The following is a 19,030-nucleotide window of genomic DNA, read 5'->3' as shown; positions in this document are numbered from 1 at the left end:
GCATCAAGGGGACCAGTGAAACATGTCAAATATTGTTCAATATGAATAGTGATAACATTTAATACTTTTGATGATTTATATCCCATACTATAAATTTTAGAAATATCTTCATCATACTTTAAAAAAATAATAGACATGGTATGATTACCATACAGATAAATAATCACTAAAGTCAAACTAAAGTTGATTTGAACAGGTACAGGCCACCGTGCAGCCTTCAAAAATGAGAAAAACCACCACAAGGAAGTCAGTTACAAAAGGTCCGACATGAAAAATATGAAAAAGTTAAAATTAACGGCCGAATTGATATAATAAAAATTAAAAAATCTTTCCACATCAAAGAAATTATGAAATGAAGCAAGTTTCTTCATACTGATTCAATACATGAATGGTTTTCATATACTTTTAAGTTAAATAAGGGAGATAATGTGCTACTTCCGGTGAAGTAAATGTCACTTCTAGTCTCATAAAATAGCCTTTTTAACAGTAATTCCGAAAATATAAAGTTTCTATATACTTAAACCTTTTAACTAGAAGATAATTGGCCACTTCCGGTTTATCAAAAGTAACTTTTAGTCAACAGTGATAATTAAATGTATTTAGATTACAAAATATATTGATTCCGAGTACTTTTCATGAAAAATGTGCAAAAATGGCTACTTTCAGTTTTCTCAAGGTCACTTCCGGTTGGCATTTTTCAAGGTTATATGTCACCCAACATTTTGGTAAAGGTATATGGCTATATAATGAACCAAGTTGAAGAAATAATCAATAAACCTGATAACTACACATTTCAGGGGCACTAACTCCTATAAGATGCCATTAGATTGTTTCAGACCTAAAGTAACATATCTACATTACAATTAAGCAAACATTTTGCACTTTTTCTTTTATACATATCGTTTAAGGTGTTGAAAAAATGCCGAAACAAGGAAAAGTCAACATTGAGAACTTGACCTTGACTTTTGACCTTGAACTAATTGTCTAAGTTAGGACCCAGGGGCCTCAAATAAAAACATTCCAGGGTTATACGCTAAACGGTTTATGAGTAAAAAAAACCATACCGACAAATTTATTTCGTAAAGGTAGATAACTCCTATAACATTTTTCGAATTGCTTCGATCCAAATTAGCCAAATATTTCTGAGGATGTAATGAAGAAGTTAGAAAAAGAAATTTGTCGATATCTTTTTTTGTTACGAAGGAGATGCACACATTTAATAAACAGTGAATAGGGAGATATCTCTTACAAAGAAAATTGTTCGTCTTAGCAGTGTGAAATTTAAAAGCGCATACACTATACGATACAATATATGAAATATCTAAGCGATGTAGTGCAAAACAAATATTTATCACAAGAAAAAAATTAGGCGGAAGAAAATAATAATAATAATAATAATTAAGCTTGGAAAGTCTTTCCACCAAAAACCATGAATTTTAATATGAAAGTAGTAAAATTAAGTTTAAAATGTAATATCAATGGTCAAATGATAGCTTATTGTACGCTGATTTCAAAAGTATAAGGTTTCTTTACAATATGTTTTTTAAATAAGGGAGATTATTAATTACTTTCGGTTTGAAAAATGTTACTTCCGATACTGAATATTTACTTGACACTGATTCCAAAAATATCTGGTTCTATATACTTTTATATTTGTAAAGTACACAAAATAGCTTCTTCCGGTTTACACAAGGTCACTTCCGGTTGTTTTGTTACAAGGTTAAATGGTTTGAAAACTATTGTAAAAGGTCTTATGGTTTTATCATGTATACATATAAGGTAAAATCAAAGGTCAATGCCTAGAACGTCAAACTAAGCTATGACCTTGAGATCAATTTCAAGGTCATAAACCAAGTACCTCAAATCAAAAGACCATAGGTCTTAATTGTATTTGGTTAATGAGTTATATCACCATACGCGTATTTTTAAATACAAGAGGGGAGAGAAAACTCCCTTTTACGTTTAACGTACCCTTGCAATCAAAATTTACGTTTTACATGTCGCAACTAACAATTAAGTAAAAATAATTTGTCGATATTTTATACGGTTTTTGGGAATAAGTGAAAATAGGCCAAATTTAAAATTTAGAATATGACCTTGACCTATGACCTTGACCTAATTTTCATTTATTGTGCCAATGACCTCAAATCAAAAGATCCTAGGTCTCTATCACTTATGGTTTACAAGATAGAATTGAATATCACTTATATCAAATGAATAAGGGAAAATAACTCTCATATGGAGTGTTCATATCGCTTCGGTCAAAATACAACAAATCATGCGAAAGATATAACGAGCAATTTTATAAAATAAATTAATTTGTCGTAATCTTTTACGGTTGCAAAGGGGTAGTGGACACAAGTAAAACAGTGTTTCTGGAGATAACTCCTACAAAGACACGTATTCGGTTACACAGGGTAAATTTCAAAGGCGCATAAACTGTTCGATATCATATACCAAATATCTAAGCGACATATTGCGAAGCAACTATTTATCGCAAGAACAGAATTAGGCGGAAGAAAAAAAAAAGAAATTAAAAACAAATTGTGCAGAGAACAATTGAAGTTCTTTCCACCAAAAACAATGTATTTTAGTATGAAAGTAGTAAAATTAAGTTTAAGGGAGATAATTCGTTACTTTAGGTTTGAAAAATGTTACTTCCGATAATATTTGAATATTAACTTGACACTAATTCCAAAAATATCTGGTTCTATATACTTATATATTAATAAAGTACAAAAAAAATGCTACTTCCGGTTAACACAAGGTCACTTCCGGTTTTGTTTCAAGGTTAAATGGTTTGATACCTATTGCCATAAGTCTCATGTTTTTATCCTGTATACATATGAGGTAAAAGCAAAGGTCAAAATCTAGAACGTCAAATTAAGCTCTGACCTTGAGATCAATTTCAAGGTCATAAACCAAGGACCTCAAATCAAAAGATCATAGGTTTAATTATATTTGGTTAATGTGTTATATCACCATACGCATATTTTTAAATACAAGAGGGGAGAAAATCCCGTTTACGTTCAAAGTACCCTTGCAATCGAAATTTACGTGATACGACATGTCGCAACTAACAATTTAGTAAATATAATTTGTTGATATCTTATACGGTTTTTGGGAATAAGTGAAAATAAGCCAAATTCAAAAATAACAATATGACCTTGAACTAATTTTCATTTTCTTGGACCAAGGACCTCAAATCAAAAGATCTTAGGTCTCTATCACTTATGGTTTACAAGATAGAAATGCATATCACTTATATCAAATGCATAAGGGGAAATAACTCTCATATGGAGCGTTCATATTGCTTCGGCCAAAACAGGACAAATCCTGCGAAGGATATAACGAGCAATTTTATAAAATAAATTTGTCGTAATCTTTTACGGTTGCGAAGGAGTAGTGGACAAAAGGAAAACAGTGTTTCTGGAGATAACTCCTACTAAGAAAAGTATTCGGTTATGCAGGGTAAATTTCAAAGGCGCATAAACTGTTCGATATCATATACCAAATATTTAAGCGACATATTGCGAAACAAATATTTATCGCAAGAACAAAATTAGTCGAAAGAAAAAAAAAATAATCAGATGAAAAACAATAGGTCTTTCCACAGAAAAGTGGAAAGACCTAATAATCAGAACAAATACAATAAGTCGTTCCACAGAAAAGTGGAAAGACTTAATTACAAAAAAAATAAAAAAAATAATATGACAGACATGTACCAGCGACAACCACTTAACAACAGGCTTCTGACGTGACAGGTGAATACAGAATTTGGCGTGGTTGAAAATATTTGAGAATGCCAACCGTGTCCTAATATGGGACAGTGACGTAACGGCACATCGCAAGAACAAATTATGAAAAAAAAGTTAACAAAAAAGTAAGTACAAGAAACAGCACAAACGACCATTACTAAATAACAGGATCTTGAATTTGAACAGACACATACAGAATACGCTTGTGTTATCATGTTTGCATTAATCAAACCCTCCCTTACTAAGGCCACTGATGTAATAGTACAGAATTAAAAAAAAACAATAGTTATATATATATTTTCATTTTAAAGTACAACTTATAACATTAACATGAAATTCAATATTATATTACAAATTTAAACTTATACAGTCAATAAACATGTATATTCATACCAATCAGCCTTTAGAGCTTATGATGTATTGATGGTTATGTATGTATGAAATAGTAAAATAGTAAAATTTCAAAAACATAGTTATCCTTATTATATCTGACGCTTTATTCTTATTAGATAGTTACTAAAAAAAGTAAAATCACAAAAATACTGAACTTAGAGGAAGATCAATTGGGAAAGTCCATAATCACATGGCAAAATCAAACAAAACGCATCAAAAACGAATGGACAAGAACTGTCATATTCCTGACTTGGTACAGGCATTTTCAAATGTAGAAAATGGTGGAATAAACCTGGTTCTATAGCGCTAACCCTCTCACTTTAATGACAGTCTCATCAATTTCCGATATTTTTACATTGATGCGTTAAATAAACAGACATAATAAATAAAATAGTCAAAATATGGGTACATCAGTCATCATCGTTTAACAATTTTAAAAGGAACAATTTAGCAGAACACAAAAACATCTTCTATCTACGAACACATTTATTGATTTGAGTATCTGACGTCAGAAAATTTTATAAGTCACATAAATTTGTCGTTCAATGTGCGTACAAAATTTTTTTCAATTTATCAGTTGTGTTTAAAATATCTAATGAGAAAATGAAGATGACAGTATTTTAATAACTATTAAAGCAAGTCAAAAACTCGTTTAACTCGTGAAATAGACTCACAGCACAAAACTATCTAATAAGACATAGACATGTTATTTCAAGGATTTATGCATTCCTCACAACAACAAAATATACATCTGAGAATTCTATAGTTAATGACATCTAGTTCACAGCCAATATTTATCTCATCTGAGAAAACATATCTAAGACTTAATCATCAATTAGTACACATCTAACATATCTAATTTCAAACCTAATATGAATGACTTCCCGATTAGTTATGTAGATTACTGTTTATATATTGAATTATCTTGTCTTTGAAATCTATGAAATACCATGATATGTTTTTGTTTTGGAAATATTGGGAAATTAACCGTACATAATTGAATAAAAAGAATAGAAAAAATATAAAACGGTAATATAGATATTATCAAATTTTACTGATCTATGATAGCGGTTCACATTTTATTTAGAAATAATTGAAAATTTAGAAAATAGACCATGTATCGAATATTTACATGCATTCCTAGACCATGAGTGACATTTCGATATCTTGAATATGACCTACAATGTTACAGTGTCACGGAAACGTATAATAATATCATGGCATTATCTGTGACCTGTAACGATTGCCTCAGTATAAAAGATCAAGTTTCAAGTCCTTGTTAGTTAGATTTCAAACTCTTCTCACTATTGAATATTAAGATGAAGGTTCTCATTGTGTGCTTGGCTCTCTGTGCAGGTAAGTTGTTTCTTGTTTTGATCATAGGAGCTGAGCTATTTCAACAGTAGTCTTTCTAAATATACAAATGAATATGTGATATGATTGGCAATGCGACAACTCATCACTAAGGACCATATGACACAGAAATTAACAGATATAGGTCACCGTATGGCTACATATTATGCTTATATATCATTATCTAAGTGACATGCCTTCTCATAAAAAAGTTAGGGAAAACTTTGTGCGATTTCTTAAATAATAATACTCGAAGTTTGATCTTAAATGGATTCTATTCGTATCAAGTTTTAATGTATCTTCTAATGTATGTCATTACTTATGCAGCAATGGCTTCTAGATATGCTGGTTTTATTGTACCGGAGTAACATAAATAAATATTCTTTGAACACACCAAATATCTTAAATATCGTTCATATTCCAGCAATAAGGCAGTGCAAATAATTATAGATTATTGCCTTTCAATTGTCAAATGAAGTTTAACCATGAAAAGTCATGAAAGTGCATCTGACACATCTAATTTGACAAAGTGTAAATTGTATATTTTATTATATTGTTATAGTTGTTATGGCTGAAAGATGTCTACAGACAAGGGACTGCAAGGTAACACTGTGCTCTGCAGGCGCCAGTATTATGTGTCTCCGTGGTGAATGTACATGCACGACTTCATCTGGATCTAGTAAGACATTTACATTCATTCACAAAAAAATATCGTTATTTAACATTATTAATTTTTAATACCTTGCATGTATCACGTTTTTCAATAACATATGATGAATTTAATCACCTAACGCCCCCTTCTCATCTTTTGAAAACTGTTGTTTTGATAATACTATCTTGGTGTTGATTAGAAACATGAGTATTTTATTTTATATTTCTGTTCTGTTAACGAAACAATAATTTGTTTTTGATTTATAAATTCTTCTCATTTATTTCAAACATTGCTTTATTGCTTTAATTTCATATTTTCTGTCTACTTCATTCTCTGAAGCAATGATTATCTGCAAAATTCAAATGTATCAGTTTATAAGGAATGTATTACGAAAACAAATAACGTAAAATTATGATGTATAATCGAATAACTCTAAGCGATAGCAAATTGCTAATTTTAATCTAAAAAGACTAGTATTTTCATAATTCTCTGTGCAAGCAAATACATTAATTATCTATTGATGATACCAAAACTATTTCTACATATTACCTTCTGTTAAATAAAACGTTGTCAAACATGTCCTTACGTCACCTTTGGCTCGATATAGCAAACTCCCACAGTTTCATTGCATATACAAAAGAATAACTTTCGTTAGAAGTCAACTTTGCAATTTCCTTACTTTTTCTTATTGAAAAGCATTTATTAGTAACATGCTCACATCATGTGATTTACAGCAATGCAAAATAAAAACAAAATGGTACCTTCAATCACACAAGACATATGTTAAGCACACCGAAAGATATTTTTGCAATGAAATGATATTTGTTTACAAGGTAAAACAATCACGATAAAAAATGTTTAAATTTACAAACTTTTTAATCTAATCTACAATTTTATAATGATGACATTATCTGATTTTTACTCGTCTTACATGTAATAGAATGAAAGGTACTATGTTGGTATAATCTCAATTTGCATATTCAGATTTATAAACTAATGAACAATTCTGAATTAATTGATAAATCATAATAAAAGAAATCGAGACGTTTATAATCCAGAACGGAGCAGCCGAACATTGACATGATTAATCAATGCAGTTATCAAGCGATGTTTGAACCAACAGTTTTAATTTGTATTTATTAATGCATTGATAAAAAAGAAATTGGTTAAACAAATCTTATTAACACATGTGCACTTACTAATGAGCTTTGTTTTTTTTTCAGCATGCGCGACAGCCCAAGACTGCCATGTGGAATGTCACGACAGAGATTCTCACTGTATCGACGGAAGTTGTCACTGCAGACATGGCGGAAATGGTCGATAACTTTGTTACTTTAGCCATTAAACATATTCAATAGCTTATAAAGATACCTGCATTTTATTTCATTAACAAAGATGCATCCGATTTACCCTAAAAACGACATATGTGCAATATATACACATTTAAGACCAATACCAAATAATATGTGATTTAATTCATGTCTACCTAAACGTATGCATTGCATAACAGTCGACACATATCTTTCGATTAAGAAAAAGTGCGATGGTCACGCTAAAGTGCGATGGTCTACGCTAAAGTACGATGGTGTCTCACGCTAAAGTACAATGGTTGTTTGTTTGCTAAAGTACGATGGTATATCACGCTAAAGTGCGATGGAACAAAAGAGAAAGGTTCAAGGGCACTAATGTTAAAAACAAGTCTTTTTGCAGAATTTAGTTTGCTAGGATATAACATATGAATGCGATAGGCTTTTACTTTACCGGTAGTCTTATGTGACTGTTTCTATATTTAGAAGATGACCTAGTAATAATTGCTTAAAAGGTAATTAAGGTGTCACAAAATACTATATTTCCTTTAAATGAATTTTAAACAATTCGATCGTACTGGATTGATTGTTGGTTGATTAACGTCCAGTTACACAAATAGTTCATGTATGTTCAGGACCGTAGGGGCGTATTGGAAAATTGATGTAGCTTGCCGTTTACACAGCCTATTAATGACAACACATCCCCTTGTCAGTTTCAAATACAAAATTTGGTAATTGTCAGAAAAGATAAAATTTATTTGTACATGCTTTAATTCAAATGCGAGAGAAAGGGGTTGCTGTTCGAGCTTTCCCCTTTTTCGTAGTGAGTATTAAAACATGTATTTTACTATAACGTACACACTGATATTTGGGCACTTTATGATTTACGCTAGAAAAAGGTGTACCTTAATTTTACCGACGTTTATACTCTTCAATAAAATCAACAATATTTTAACGTAAACTTAATTTAACATTAATATGCATCTTTTCGCTTCCATTTTTTATTTCATCTTCCAGCACGTTTCATTCTTGGTTTGTATAAACGACTGTTAACGTCATAATCCAACTACGTTTAGTACGTCTATACCTTGGCGGACCATCGCACTTTAGCGTATGGAAGCATCGCACTTTAGCGGAGACAATCGCATTTTAGCGTGACCATCGTACTTTAGCGTCCCCATCGCACTTTAGAGTCCTACATATATATAAATAAACTATTCGATATGAACTGTCATATTTCGGACTTTGTACAGGACATTTTAGGAAAAAAATAGTGGGTTGATCCTGGTTTAATCGCTACTAAAACCTCCCGCTTTATTACACTGTTTAACGATAATTGCCAATCATACAGCCAATACACACGCCAAAACATTCATCACAGAGAAACGCACACACAAATGCTGTAATAGTCGGCACATGATGCAAACTGCAAACTACAACGAACATATTCCATCAACGATACACACCACATGATATAAAAAACAGACATGCGCTTACGTAAATAATTGTATAACATGCAATCTCGAACTTTATACAAATATTTTCACAATAATTGTTTAAGGAATAATCATGACAATTTTATAGTTATTTGGACTACAAACGATAAGACATAACAGATTATCAAACCGTAACTATAACATAAACATCGAAAATGAAGACATGAATCTTAGATGTACAAAATACCACGAACTCATGCTATTTTGATATCGAGACTACACCGTCTGCACTGTGTACATCGTTCTAGACCACTCAGCGACATATACAGAACTAATAATTAAGATTTCGTAGGCCTAGTGTTACCTTCCCCCGTAAGCAGAAGCTATAGTTGTAACACAGTACATATTACATAATGCATGAAGTAGGAATTCATTGCAGATTAGCTAAACGCTATCTATTGCTATCGTAAAGGATCGTAGGATTCAGTCACAGAAATAATTATTTTGATAATAAAATTGATAATGGAAATGGGGAATGTGTCAAAGAGACAACAACCATAGAACAGACAACAACAATAGGTCACCAATAGGTCTTCAATGCAGCGAGAAATTACCGCGCCCGGAGGCGTCCCTCATCTGGCCCCTAAACAAATATATATACTAGTTCAGTGAAAATGAACAGACTTGTTGTTGACAATACCAGCAATACCACTCAGCCGAAATAGCTATGAATTAGGAACGTAATCACATATTAGGTCTTGACATTATCACAAATGCTAACCTACAACACGCGTTTGAAAATTACCGCTTTAGTCGAAAATGGTACGTGATAGATACAAGAGTAGATAGAAACAGGGTGATAAATTTCATTCACGCCGTTTGCAAAATGCAAAGCGTTTTTTAACATGTATGGGTATAGTTAATATGTTAACAAAATAAACAAATATATGTAATGTATTCATTATAAACAAAGGAGCGTATTTTTAACTTTTGTTTTACCAGAAGGTATCTTCATTGTATTTGATAAAGCCAATACCTGTAGTCATTCCATTGGGGTCCCGAATAGTAATGTTTATCAATAATTTCTATCCAGAACCTCATAAAATTGAGAAAGGAAATGGTGAATATGTCAAAGCGACAACCACCCGACCATAGAGCAAACAACAGCCGAAGGCAACCAATGGGTCTTCAATGTAGCGAGAATTCCCGCACCCGTAGGTGTCCTTCAGCTGGCCCCTAAAATATGCATAATAGTACAGTGATAATGGACGTCATACTTAACTCCGAATTATACACAAGAAACTAAAATTTAAAATCATACAAGACTAACAAAGGCCAGAGGCTCCTGACTTGGGACAGGCGCAAAATTGCGGCGGGGTTAAACATGTTTATGAGATCTCAACCCTCCCCCTATACCTCTAGCCAATGTAGAAAAGTAAAAGAATAACAATACGCACATTAAAATTCAGTTCAAGAGAAGTCCGAGTCTGATGTCAAAAGATGTAACAAAAGAAAATAAATAAAATGACAATAATACATAAATAACAACAGACTACTAGCAGTTAACTGACATGCCAGCTCCAGACCTCAATTAAACTGATTGAAAGATTATGTCTTCATCATATGAATATCAGGTACAATCCCTCCCGTTAGGGGTTTAGTATCATACTATCATAAAATATATGAGAAGAACATAACCCGTGTCATGCCAACAACTGTTTTTTTAGAAATAAATGTGTTTAGTTCCGATGCAAAGACCCTATCAGTGAATCAATGTTAAAGCCAAAATATGCAATCTTTAATGACCTGACAACAGTATCGTAACTATATCCCCTTTTAATAAGTCTATTTAAAGGTTTTGTTAGTTTCTGAGGAGAATACTGACATTTTTGTGCTTTATAAAGAATATTTCCATAAAATTTTGGATGTGAAATACCTGAACGTATAAGATGTCTGCATGTTGAGTTATATTTACGAATTATTTCCTTATACCGGTGATAAAATTTAGTAAATGTTTTGACCAGTTTGTGATATCGAAAACCCTGGTGTAATAATTTTTCAGTAATACATAAATTTCTCTCGCTAAAATCTAATACATTGTTACATACACGAGCAAATCGTACAAGTTGAGATATATAAACACCATAAGATGGTGACAAGGGAACGTCACCATCTAAAAATGGATAATTAACAATAGGAAATGAAAAATCATCTCTTTTATCATAAATTTTTGTATTAAGCTTCCCGTTTATGATATAGATATCAAGATCGAGGAAAGGGCAGTGGTCATTGTTATCATTAGCTTTATTTAAAGTAAGTTCTACAGGATAAATTTCTTTAGTATACATACTGAAGTCGTCATTATTTAGAGCCAATATATCATCCAAATATCTAAAAGTATTGTTAAATTTTTGTATCAAATGTTGTTTTGATGGGTCTTTGCTAATTTTAGTCATAAATTGTAACTCATAACAATACAAAAACAGGTCCGCAATAAGTGGTGCACAGTTAGTCCCCATTGGAATTCCAATAACTTGACGATATACGGAATCTCCAAAGCGAACAAAAATGTTATCAAGTAAAAATTCAAGTGCATAAATAGTATCAAAGCATGTCCAATTGACATAGTTCTTTTGTTTATTGCTACTAAAAAATGATCTAAAAGAGTTTGAACATATGTACTCGCATTCCGACTTTTTAAATGCCCAGTTAATTAGGGATGTGAATTTTTTCTTAATAAGAATATGAGGCAAAGTGGTATATAGGGTAGAAAAATCAAAACTTTGAACAGATTCAAAATCACCAATATATGCATGCAATTTATCAAGTACTTCCAACGAGTTTTTGACACTCAAAAAGTAATTAATTCCACTATTTTCAAAGGCCTTATTTGAACAATTTATTATCAGGTTTTTAATTGTACCAAGTGTACTAGTAAGTAAAACAGACAATTTAGTAGTTGAACAATGGCTGGAAGATGAAATAAATCTATATTTGTAAGGTTTTTTGTGCAGCTTCGGAAGCCAGTACATAGTTGGGACTTTCATTGTGTTTGGTTCTGCTTGTAAAGAAGTAGCTAAAAGTTTATGTTTGTTACAGATGTCGTTTTCTGAAAATGAAGTCAGTTGGAATGTTGGTGAATTCGTGATTTCCTTTTGCAGAACCTCTATATAAAATTTACGTCAAACAATAATGATAATATTAGCAGTTTTATCAGCCGGGACAAAAACAAATTCCTTGGCTAGTTCTGTTAGTTTATTTTTGATACGCGAAATAGGGTTTTTATAGTTTTTGTTGAGGGTAAAATGTTCTTTAAAATGTTGTATTCGAATATCAACTATCTTCATTACTGAATTAAAAAAAGAGTCCAAAGATTTTTTGTCAGCTTTTTCCCGTTTTACCCATTTCAAACAGTAGGCGCGGAGTGAGTCGTTGATGATATTACGACACTCATTCCAGTTAATAGTTGACGGGGGACGATATTTAGGTCCTTTACTGAGGAATGATTTTAACTCTCGGTCGCGAACGATGTTAAGGTCTCCTGTTATAACATGGGAAATTGGTCCATAGGTGTATTCTGAATTACTGCAATTACACGACATAGGTGTATTTTCAGTGATATTTACATCTTTACACAATTGGCTATAATTAAACACATATTTTCGGGTAGATTTCTTGTAAATATAACAAATGAGAGGGAGTTCAGTATTATCAAAATATCCAGGAATTTGGTCTTTAACAGAATGGTCGTTAAAAATACCGGCAATATTTACAAAATCAAAACCTTTATTGACATACTTTATTTTAATAAAATGTTTTTTATGATCTCATACCTGTTATGCGAATCCTCAGTCAAAGCTTCGAATTCAGTAAAATTGCAGATCATACGATCATACACAGCCATTGAAAGACCTAAGACCACGAACATGTGTTGCTAGTGGGTTGAAAGTCAAACATTCAGAAGAGATAAACTGATTTTTTTTCCCGCCAATTTGTTCCTATTTACATAAGACACAGACTCAATAAAATACGTTAACCGTAGTCTATTATAAAAAGAAGATTTGAAATGATTGTAAATGCGACAATTGTTCACAAGGGACACATTAACACAGCAATTAACAACTATATAATTCACCGAACTGCTTCCAACATTGAGCAATGCCAACACTACTTCGTCAGCAAGACACGAACCCAAAAATGACAAATGTAAACAAATACAAACGAGAAAAATAGCGGCTTTTTTTTATATACAAAACACAACGTTAAACGCATATGTAACAAATTAACACACACCAACCACTGAATTACAGGCTACTGACTTGGAACATAAACATACAGAATGTAGTAGGGTTAATATATTAGTGGGCACCTGAACCTCCCACTAATCTAAGGCCGTAGTACAAAAGAAAAATACAAAACTGTACAAAACAATAAAGAAACAATGCATATAATGAAGAGCAAAAAACCAACTACCACTTTAAAACAGGATTCTGACTTTGGACAGGAAATTATTGACTTTGGCGGGGTTTATCAGGTTAACGGGTGATCAACCCTCAGCAAAACCGGGAAAGTCGTTTAACAGAATAACATAAGAACAAACTATAAAATCAGTTAAAAAAGGCGTAACATATCATATTGATACAAATAGAAATACATCTAAAGTAAACACACATTGGACGTGGCCGGGTAGTAGTACATCCTGACAACAACACGACACAAAGTAAAGCCCCAAACATCATCGTACTTGTTTGTAAATCACAAAACATAAATGAATTAAGTATTAACAATGCTCTTCGATATGCACCCACGACACTTACTACAGAGGGAATTATGTATACTTTTCTAGAAGTGGCGTGAATCAGATGTGGAAACAAAAAATTCAAAAGATCTGTTTAAGTGCATACAATCTAAGACTCTTTCATCATGCAGTAGTATCGATACATTTGACATGTCTAGACTTTACACATCGAAAGAGTATGTATTGCTTTTTTTGATAAAAAGAATAACAAACGTGGAAACTTGTATTAGGGAGGGATACATCCTACTTTGTATCTTACTATCCCATCAAACTAGAGATAAAGGATACATCAGATTTAGTTAATGTATCTTCACGACAATCTAGAAATAGACTAGTATGATCGGTTGAAAACAAAACATTACGACACAGGAGTGGTTTACATCTTCTAAATTGTGAATTTCTTTGAAGCAACATTTCAGCAGCTCCTGCATACGGAGTATATATCTCCCAATTGATACGATATTCCCGGGCTTGTATTTTCTATCATGATTTCCTTATAGAGAGTTGCTGCTCACAAGGAAGCTTTCAAACCAAGAGTTCCAAATGATTAAGTTCGTAAATTTTACCGATGCCATCACGAGTTTAAATATCCCGTTCACAGATGATATGTGCTTAATATAGTGACTACAATCCCATTCCCTTTCCACGAATGTCACTTACCGAATGAGACTAGTTCCCGGGTATGTAATAGCATAAGCAAAACGACGGATTCTACAAGTGGAGAAGGATCTGCTTACCCTACCGAACCACGTGAGATCACCTCTAAGTTTTTGTGGGGTACGTGTGGCTAATTAGTCTTATTTTGCGATTTTAGTATTGTTGTTGGTCTGTTTGTCTTTTTCTTTTGTACCCATGGCATTGTCAGTTTATTTTTAATCTATGTGTTTGAATGTAATTCTGGTAACTTTCGCCCTTCTTTTATATATATATTTAGTCTTTATTTATTGAAATACTAGTCACTAATCACGAATAAAACAAAAATTATTCTCAACGGCATCAGGTTTTTAAACTAGAAGTAACAGGTTATATTCCAGATATAGTTTAAAGTGTCAATAGGGTTTCTATTCAATGCAAGAACGTGAAACCTTTCTCATGACGACAGTCACGAATTTCTTGCATTCCCATATTAAAAATATTTGGTTTCCTATTTGAGATTTATATACAACTAATCCAAACCAGGTCATTGTATATGTTACTAATACGTGACGCTTTATGTGAATGTCGTTTAAACTCTCACATTTCATTATCTCAATTTAATACTTAAGGCCTTGGTGTGGTAATGTACTTGAGTCCTTTCTGATGAATCTATCATTCTTTAAAATTCCCATCTAAATGATCTACTTAATTCTGAAATACTTTGCACACACGAACTCGAGATAAAGATATCTTAGATATTTTCCAAGTCACGACCCTGTAATTGAGTGTTTTTGTTTACTACGGTCTCTCATATTTGTTAATTGTTAAAAATTATTTGTAGTTTGTTCTTCTGTTGTACAGTTAAACCATTGGCCTGGGTATGGGGACGTTAGCGCTGTCAAAGATAGACCGAATCACAATATGTATGTACCTGTCCCAAGCCAGGAGCCTGCATTGCAGTGGTTATCGTTGGTTGAGACCTTTTACATTTGTTTTTTCCTTAAATTGTTTTGAAATAAATCATGTCGTTTGTTTTCTCAATTGAATTGTTTCACATGTTTTGTGTCGAGGCCTTTTATAACCAACTTTGCGATAATGTTTGTGTTTTCTCTAAAAGGTTAAAGCTGTACAGTTGCATATTATTGCTTGAGTCCACTTCATTTTAACTTTAGTGCATAGTTGTTTTATTTGTATTCGTAACACATCTCATTATTGTTATATAGTGCTCTAAAGATCTTCAACTCACAATCAGTGTACCATATGAACAATTAACTTTGTCATCGTGACAACTACATCCACCTTTTTCTTTATAAAAAATATTGTTTCTTGAAATAAGAAGGCAGTAGACCAGACAATTTAATGTGTGAGCATTGTTTCCTTCGTCTTAATTCACAAAGTAAAGACAAAATAAAATCAAATTGAGAAAGGTTAAAAACGATAAAAACGATTTGAGCAACTTAATATTGGGCATATGTTTCTGGTAACGTGTGGAAGAACCATTATATTACGGTAGCAATATCATTATAGGGTTCGTAAATCTCTTGACATGTGGTCTTCAAAAATACTGTAATGGAAGTGTTTTTCAAAACCTTACCAATAAGCCTAAACCTTGACATATACAGCCGTCATAAGAAAACAAACGCATTCAAAATCTATATCAACCATCAAATTAATAATAAGTATTCACAGTTTATGTCTTGGTTTTGTTCTGAGACAGCCTTAGTACGGTTATATTGTGAACCACCGTGCGATTCCCAACACATTGTGCTTACATATTACATAAAGCGTGATCATTACTAAACATGCATAGACTGACCCTCCCATTTCATGACATCATTTTCTATATAGGGAATATTATCTTAAATGTAAGAGCATTGTAGGTCTTACGTACACATCGATATAATATAAAAAGAACACACAAGTTGATCAAAGTTGCATAGCAAACTATTTACACAACTAAACACAATGAAGTTCGTTATTTTGTGCATGTCTCTTTGTGTCGGTAAGATAACTTTTATATTACTTATTTATTTATTTCGAACATTTTCAGTCATTGATAATATCAGTATAATGAAACTTGTATTTCAAATTAACCATTTGATTGTTTTCCTTGTGTTTAATTTCAATGTTGCGAAATTGTACAATAATATATTCCGAGGAAATATGTGACTCTGCACCTGTAAAAATAGGAAAAACGAAACAACTCTTGAACAATTAATGCACACAAAACATAGATTGCTACAAATGCTATACGCAAATGTTCTTGATGTATACACACCAAACCCGCGATAATATGTCAATAGCACAAGGATGACTGTAAAGCAGTGCAGGGTTGATTTCTGTCAACTTTCCTCGCACATAATTTTGTTGATTTTGCTAAAACACCCCACCACTGTTAATGATAGGGATATAAATAAATTATTTAGACATGAAAAACTCTAGATCAATGATTCCTATATTTTACATTGTTAAACGCAAATTATAAACGAAAATAACATTTTATCAATGTACTTCGTCGGAAGCACGTTTCTAAATAAACTTTACCAAGAACGAACAAACATATATAAACGTAAGTAGCTGTAGATTTATGTTGTTGATAAAGCCAAATTCCACAATTTATTAATAATTTCAAATCTAACAAATCTTTCTAAATGTGCCTCTAATTTTTGTAGACATATGTAAAACATTTGTCGAGGACTTTAGAAAACCATCACTTATGTTATCATAATCTCATATATGCACAATTTATATCTGTTTTGGCACAACAATACACGTCAACGCCATTTACAAATGTTTTTGATTTGAAATATTGCTTTTATGTTTACTAGTATTAACTTTATACATGTAAAATAAAAGATGCACGTTTAACTTTGTATTACCATTATAATATTGTAATTCATATTTACAGCCGTAATGGGAGAACAGTGCCGTCAAACGAATGACTGCCGTGTTACAATGTGTGCTACAAATGCCAACCTCGTGTGTTTGCATGGTGAATGTACTTGCACAACAACAAGTGGAGCCAGTAAGTGTTAATGTCTAGTTATTGTATATATATTGTATTTCTTTATTTCCAAACATAACTGACTACTAAATCTTAGTGAAATATTATCTTAGGGAAATATAAAAGGTAACACATATACAATAGTACAACTGTATATTCTTTTTAAAGTTTAAAAGGTCCGGTGAATATAAAGTAAACACTATAATAATTTAGAGAGTTGGTTTGCTGTGTCATTCAACTCTAATCCATATCTTCGTTGATTGTACGGCTCAAATTATAATTTCTCCAATTCCCAATTACTGTTTCATGTGTTTATGACGTTTTTACACTAAATCAATTGGATGTTGGATGTGTACTGATTGATAATTTAGTCTTTGATCCATGGCATTTTTATTAGCTGTTAGTGGCTTTGAACTGGCTGTCAGTACATGCAATTGCGAGTAATCGCAGATATGTACTAAATGTCTTTTTGTTGTTGGGATATACAAGTACCCGGCCACGTATGTGTTTTTGATGATTTTCAACTGATTTTTATAGTTCATTTTTATGTTGTACTGTTACACCACTGTACCATGCTAGGGGAGGGTTTGTATCCTACTGAAATGTTGAAACCCGCTAAATTATGTATGTATATGCCTGTCATAAGGTGAAGGAACTATAATTCAGTGGTTATCGAATGTTGATGTAAGACATATTTGTTTTTCGTTTTTTTTTTTATTTTGAATAAATTAGGTCGTTAGGTTTTTCGTTTAATTTGTTTTATATTTGTGACCTATAGTTAATATTTCTAAGTCATTTGTGAGTGTGTGTCTGTCGTGAGAGTTTTTTCATTGGCAATCATACCTTTTTTTTATATATATAAACGACAACTACGACACTACTGCAAATTCATTTGATTCAAAATACCAAAATTAAAAAAAGACTTATCTTATAAAAATAAAAAAAAAAGGTGTGATATGATTGACAATGCCTGATACCTAAGTAACAAGGAAACAAAATAAAACAGAAATTAACAAACTGTTTGTTCCTGTATGGCCTTCAACAATGATCGAACAAAACATATACCACATACGTAGTTATAAAAGGCTTAGTGCGGCATCTTATAATCAACACATTCAAAAGTAAATGGTACATATGCTTTGTATTTAGACTATCATTCATATTTGGATTGATCGTTGCGCACTCATTCTTTTCGTTCTTTTTTTCTAAATTTTCTTTTATTTTAAATGTTGACATAAACTAAATTGGGCTATTGAAAACAATGATACAAATATAAATGGTATATAATGATATAATTTTGTTTAATTTCAGCCTGTACAACCGCAGACGAATGCCGTCACGATTGTCATGACAGAAATGCTCACTGTGTCGACGGAAGGTGTCACTGCAGAAACTAATAAACAAAATAATAAAAGTCATAAAGAATTTTGTACCATTTTTTTTAGTTGTTGACTTATCTTTGGCATAATTGTAAAAATAAAACCAATTGTTTTTATTTGTTCTTTAATCTAATGTCTGGGATAATTCATCTTATGATTCGTAGCCAACTTAGCACAACACAATGTTTCAATTATTCAATGAAATAGACAATCATGCTTAGTCTAGTATTTACGATAATAAAAGTTAGTTTGCGGACGCTAAATGATAGCTGAATAAATGATAGTGTCCCAATTATATACATATTTTGTTTCGT

The 19,030-nt window shown here is 32.0% G+C and overlaps 1 protein-coding gene and 1 long non-coding RNA gene across 2 annotated transcripts; both read left to right on the top strand.

Annotated features, from left to right (window-relative positions):
• The first annotated feature begins 5,348 nt into the window (after positions 1–5,348).
• On the top strand, positions 5,349–7,522 carry LOC139493277 (serine protease inhibitor Cvsi-2-like). Its single transcript, XM_071281512.1, has 3 exons — positions 5,349–5,507; positions 6,067–6,183; positions 7,380–7,522. Exons 1-3 carry the CDS (start codon positions 5,471–5,473, stop codon positions 7,478–7,480), a joined length of 255 nt encoding a protein of 84 aa, XP_071137613.1. The 5' UTR covers positions 5,349–5,470; the 3' UTR covers positions 7,481–7,522.
• Positions 7,523–16,208: 8,686 nt separating this feature from the next.
• Positions 16,209–18,774, top strand: LOC139493279 (uncharacterized). The gene is made up of 2 exons (XR_011656964.1): positions 16,209–16,335; positions 18,649–18,774. It is a non-coding gene; the product is annotated as an uncharacterized lncRNA (long non-coding RNA).
• The last annotated feature ends 256 nt before the right edge of the window (positions 18,775–19,030 follow it).

Source organism: Mytilus edulis, chromosome 10 (assembly GCF_963676685.1).
Source record: "Mytilus edulis chromosome 10, xbMytEdul2.2, whole genome shotgun sequence".
Taxonomy (NCBI): Eukaryota; Metazoa; Mollusca; class Bivalvia; order Mytilida; family Mytilidae; genus Mytilus; species Mytilus edulis.
The sequence above is the reverse complement of the archived record's forward strand: the minus strand, read 5'-3'. Positions and strand labels throughout refer to the sequence as shown.

Bases quoted from the DNA above. Each gene is read 5' to 3' on its own strand.
- LOC139493277 (XM_071281512.1), top strand. From the start codon at position 5,471: ATGAAGGTTCTCATTGTGTGCTTGGCTCTCTGTGCAG. The intron at 5,508-6,066 runs GTAAGTTGTTTC...ATATTGTTATAG, and splicing joins GTGCTTGGCTCTCTGTGCAG to TTGTTATGGCTGAAAGATGT. The intron at 6,184-7,379 runs GTAAGACATTTA...TTTTTTTTTCAG, and splicing joins CACGACTTCATCTGGATCTA to CATGCGCGACAGCCCAAGAC.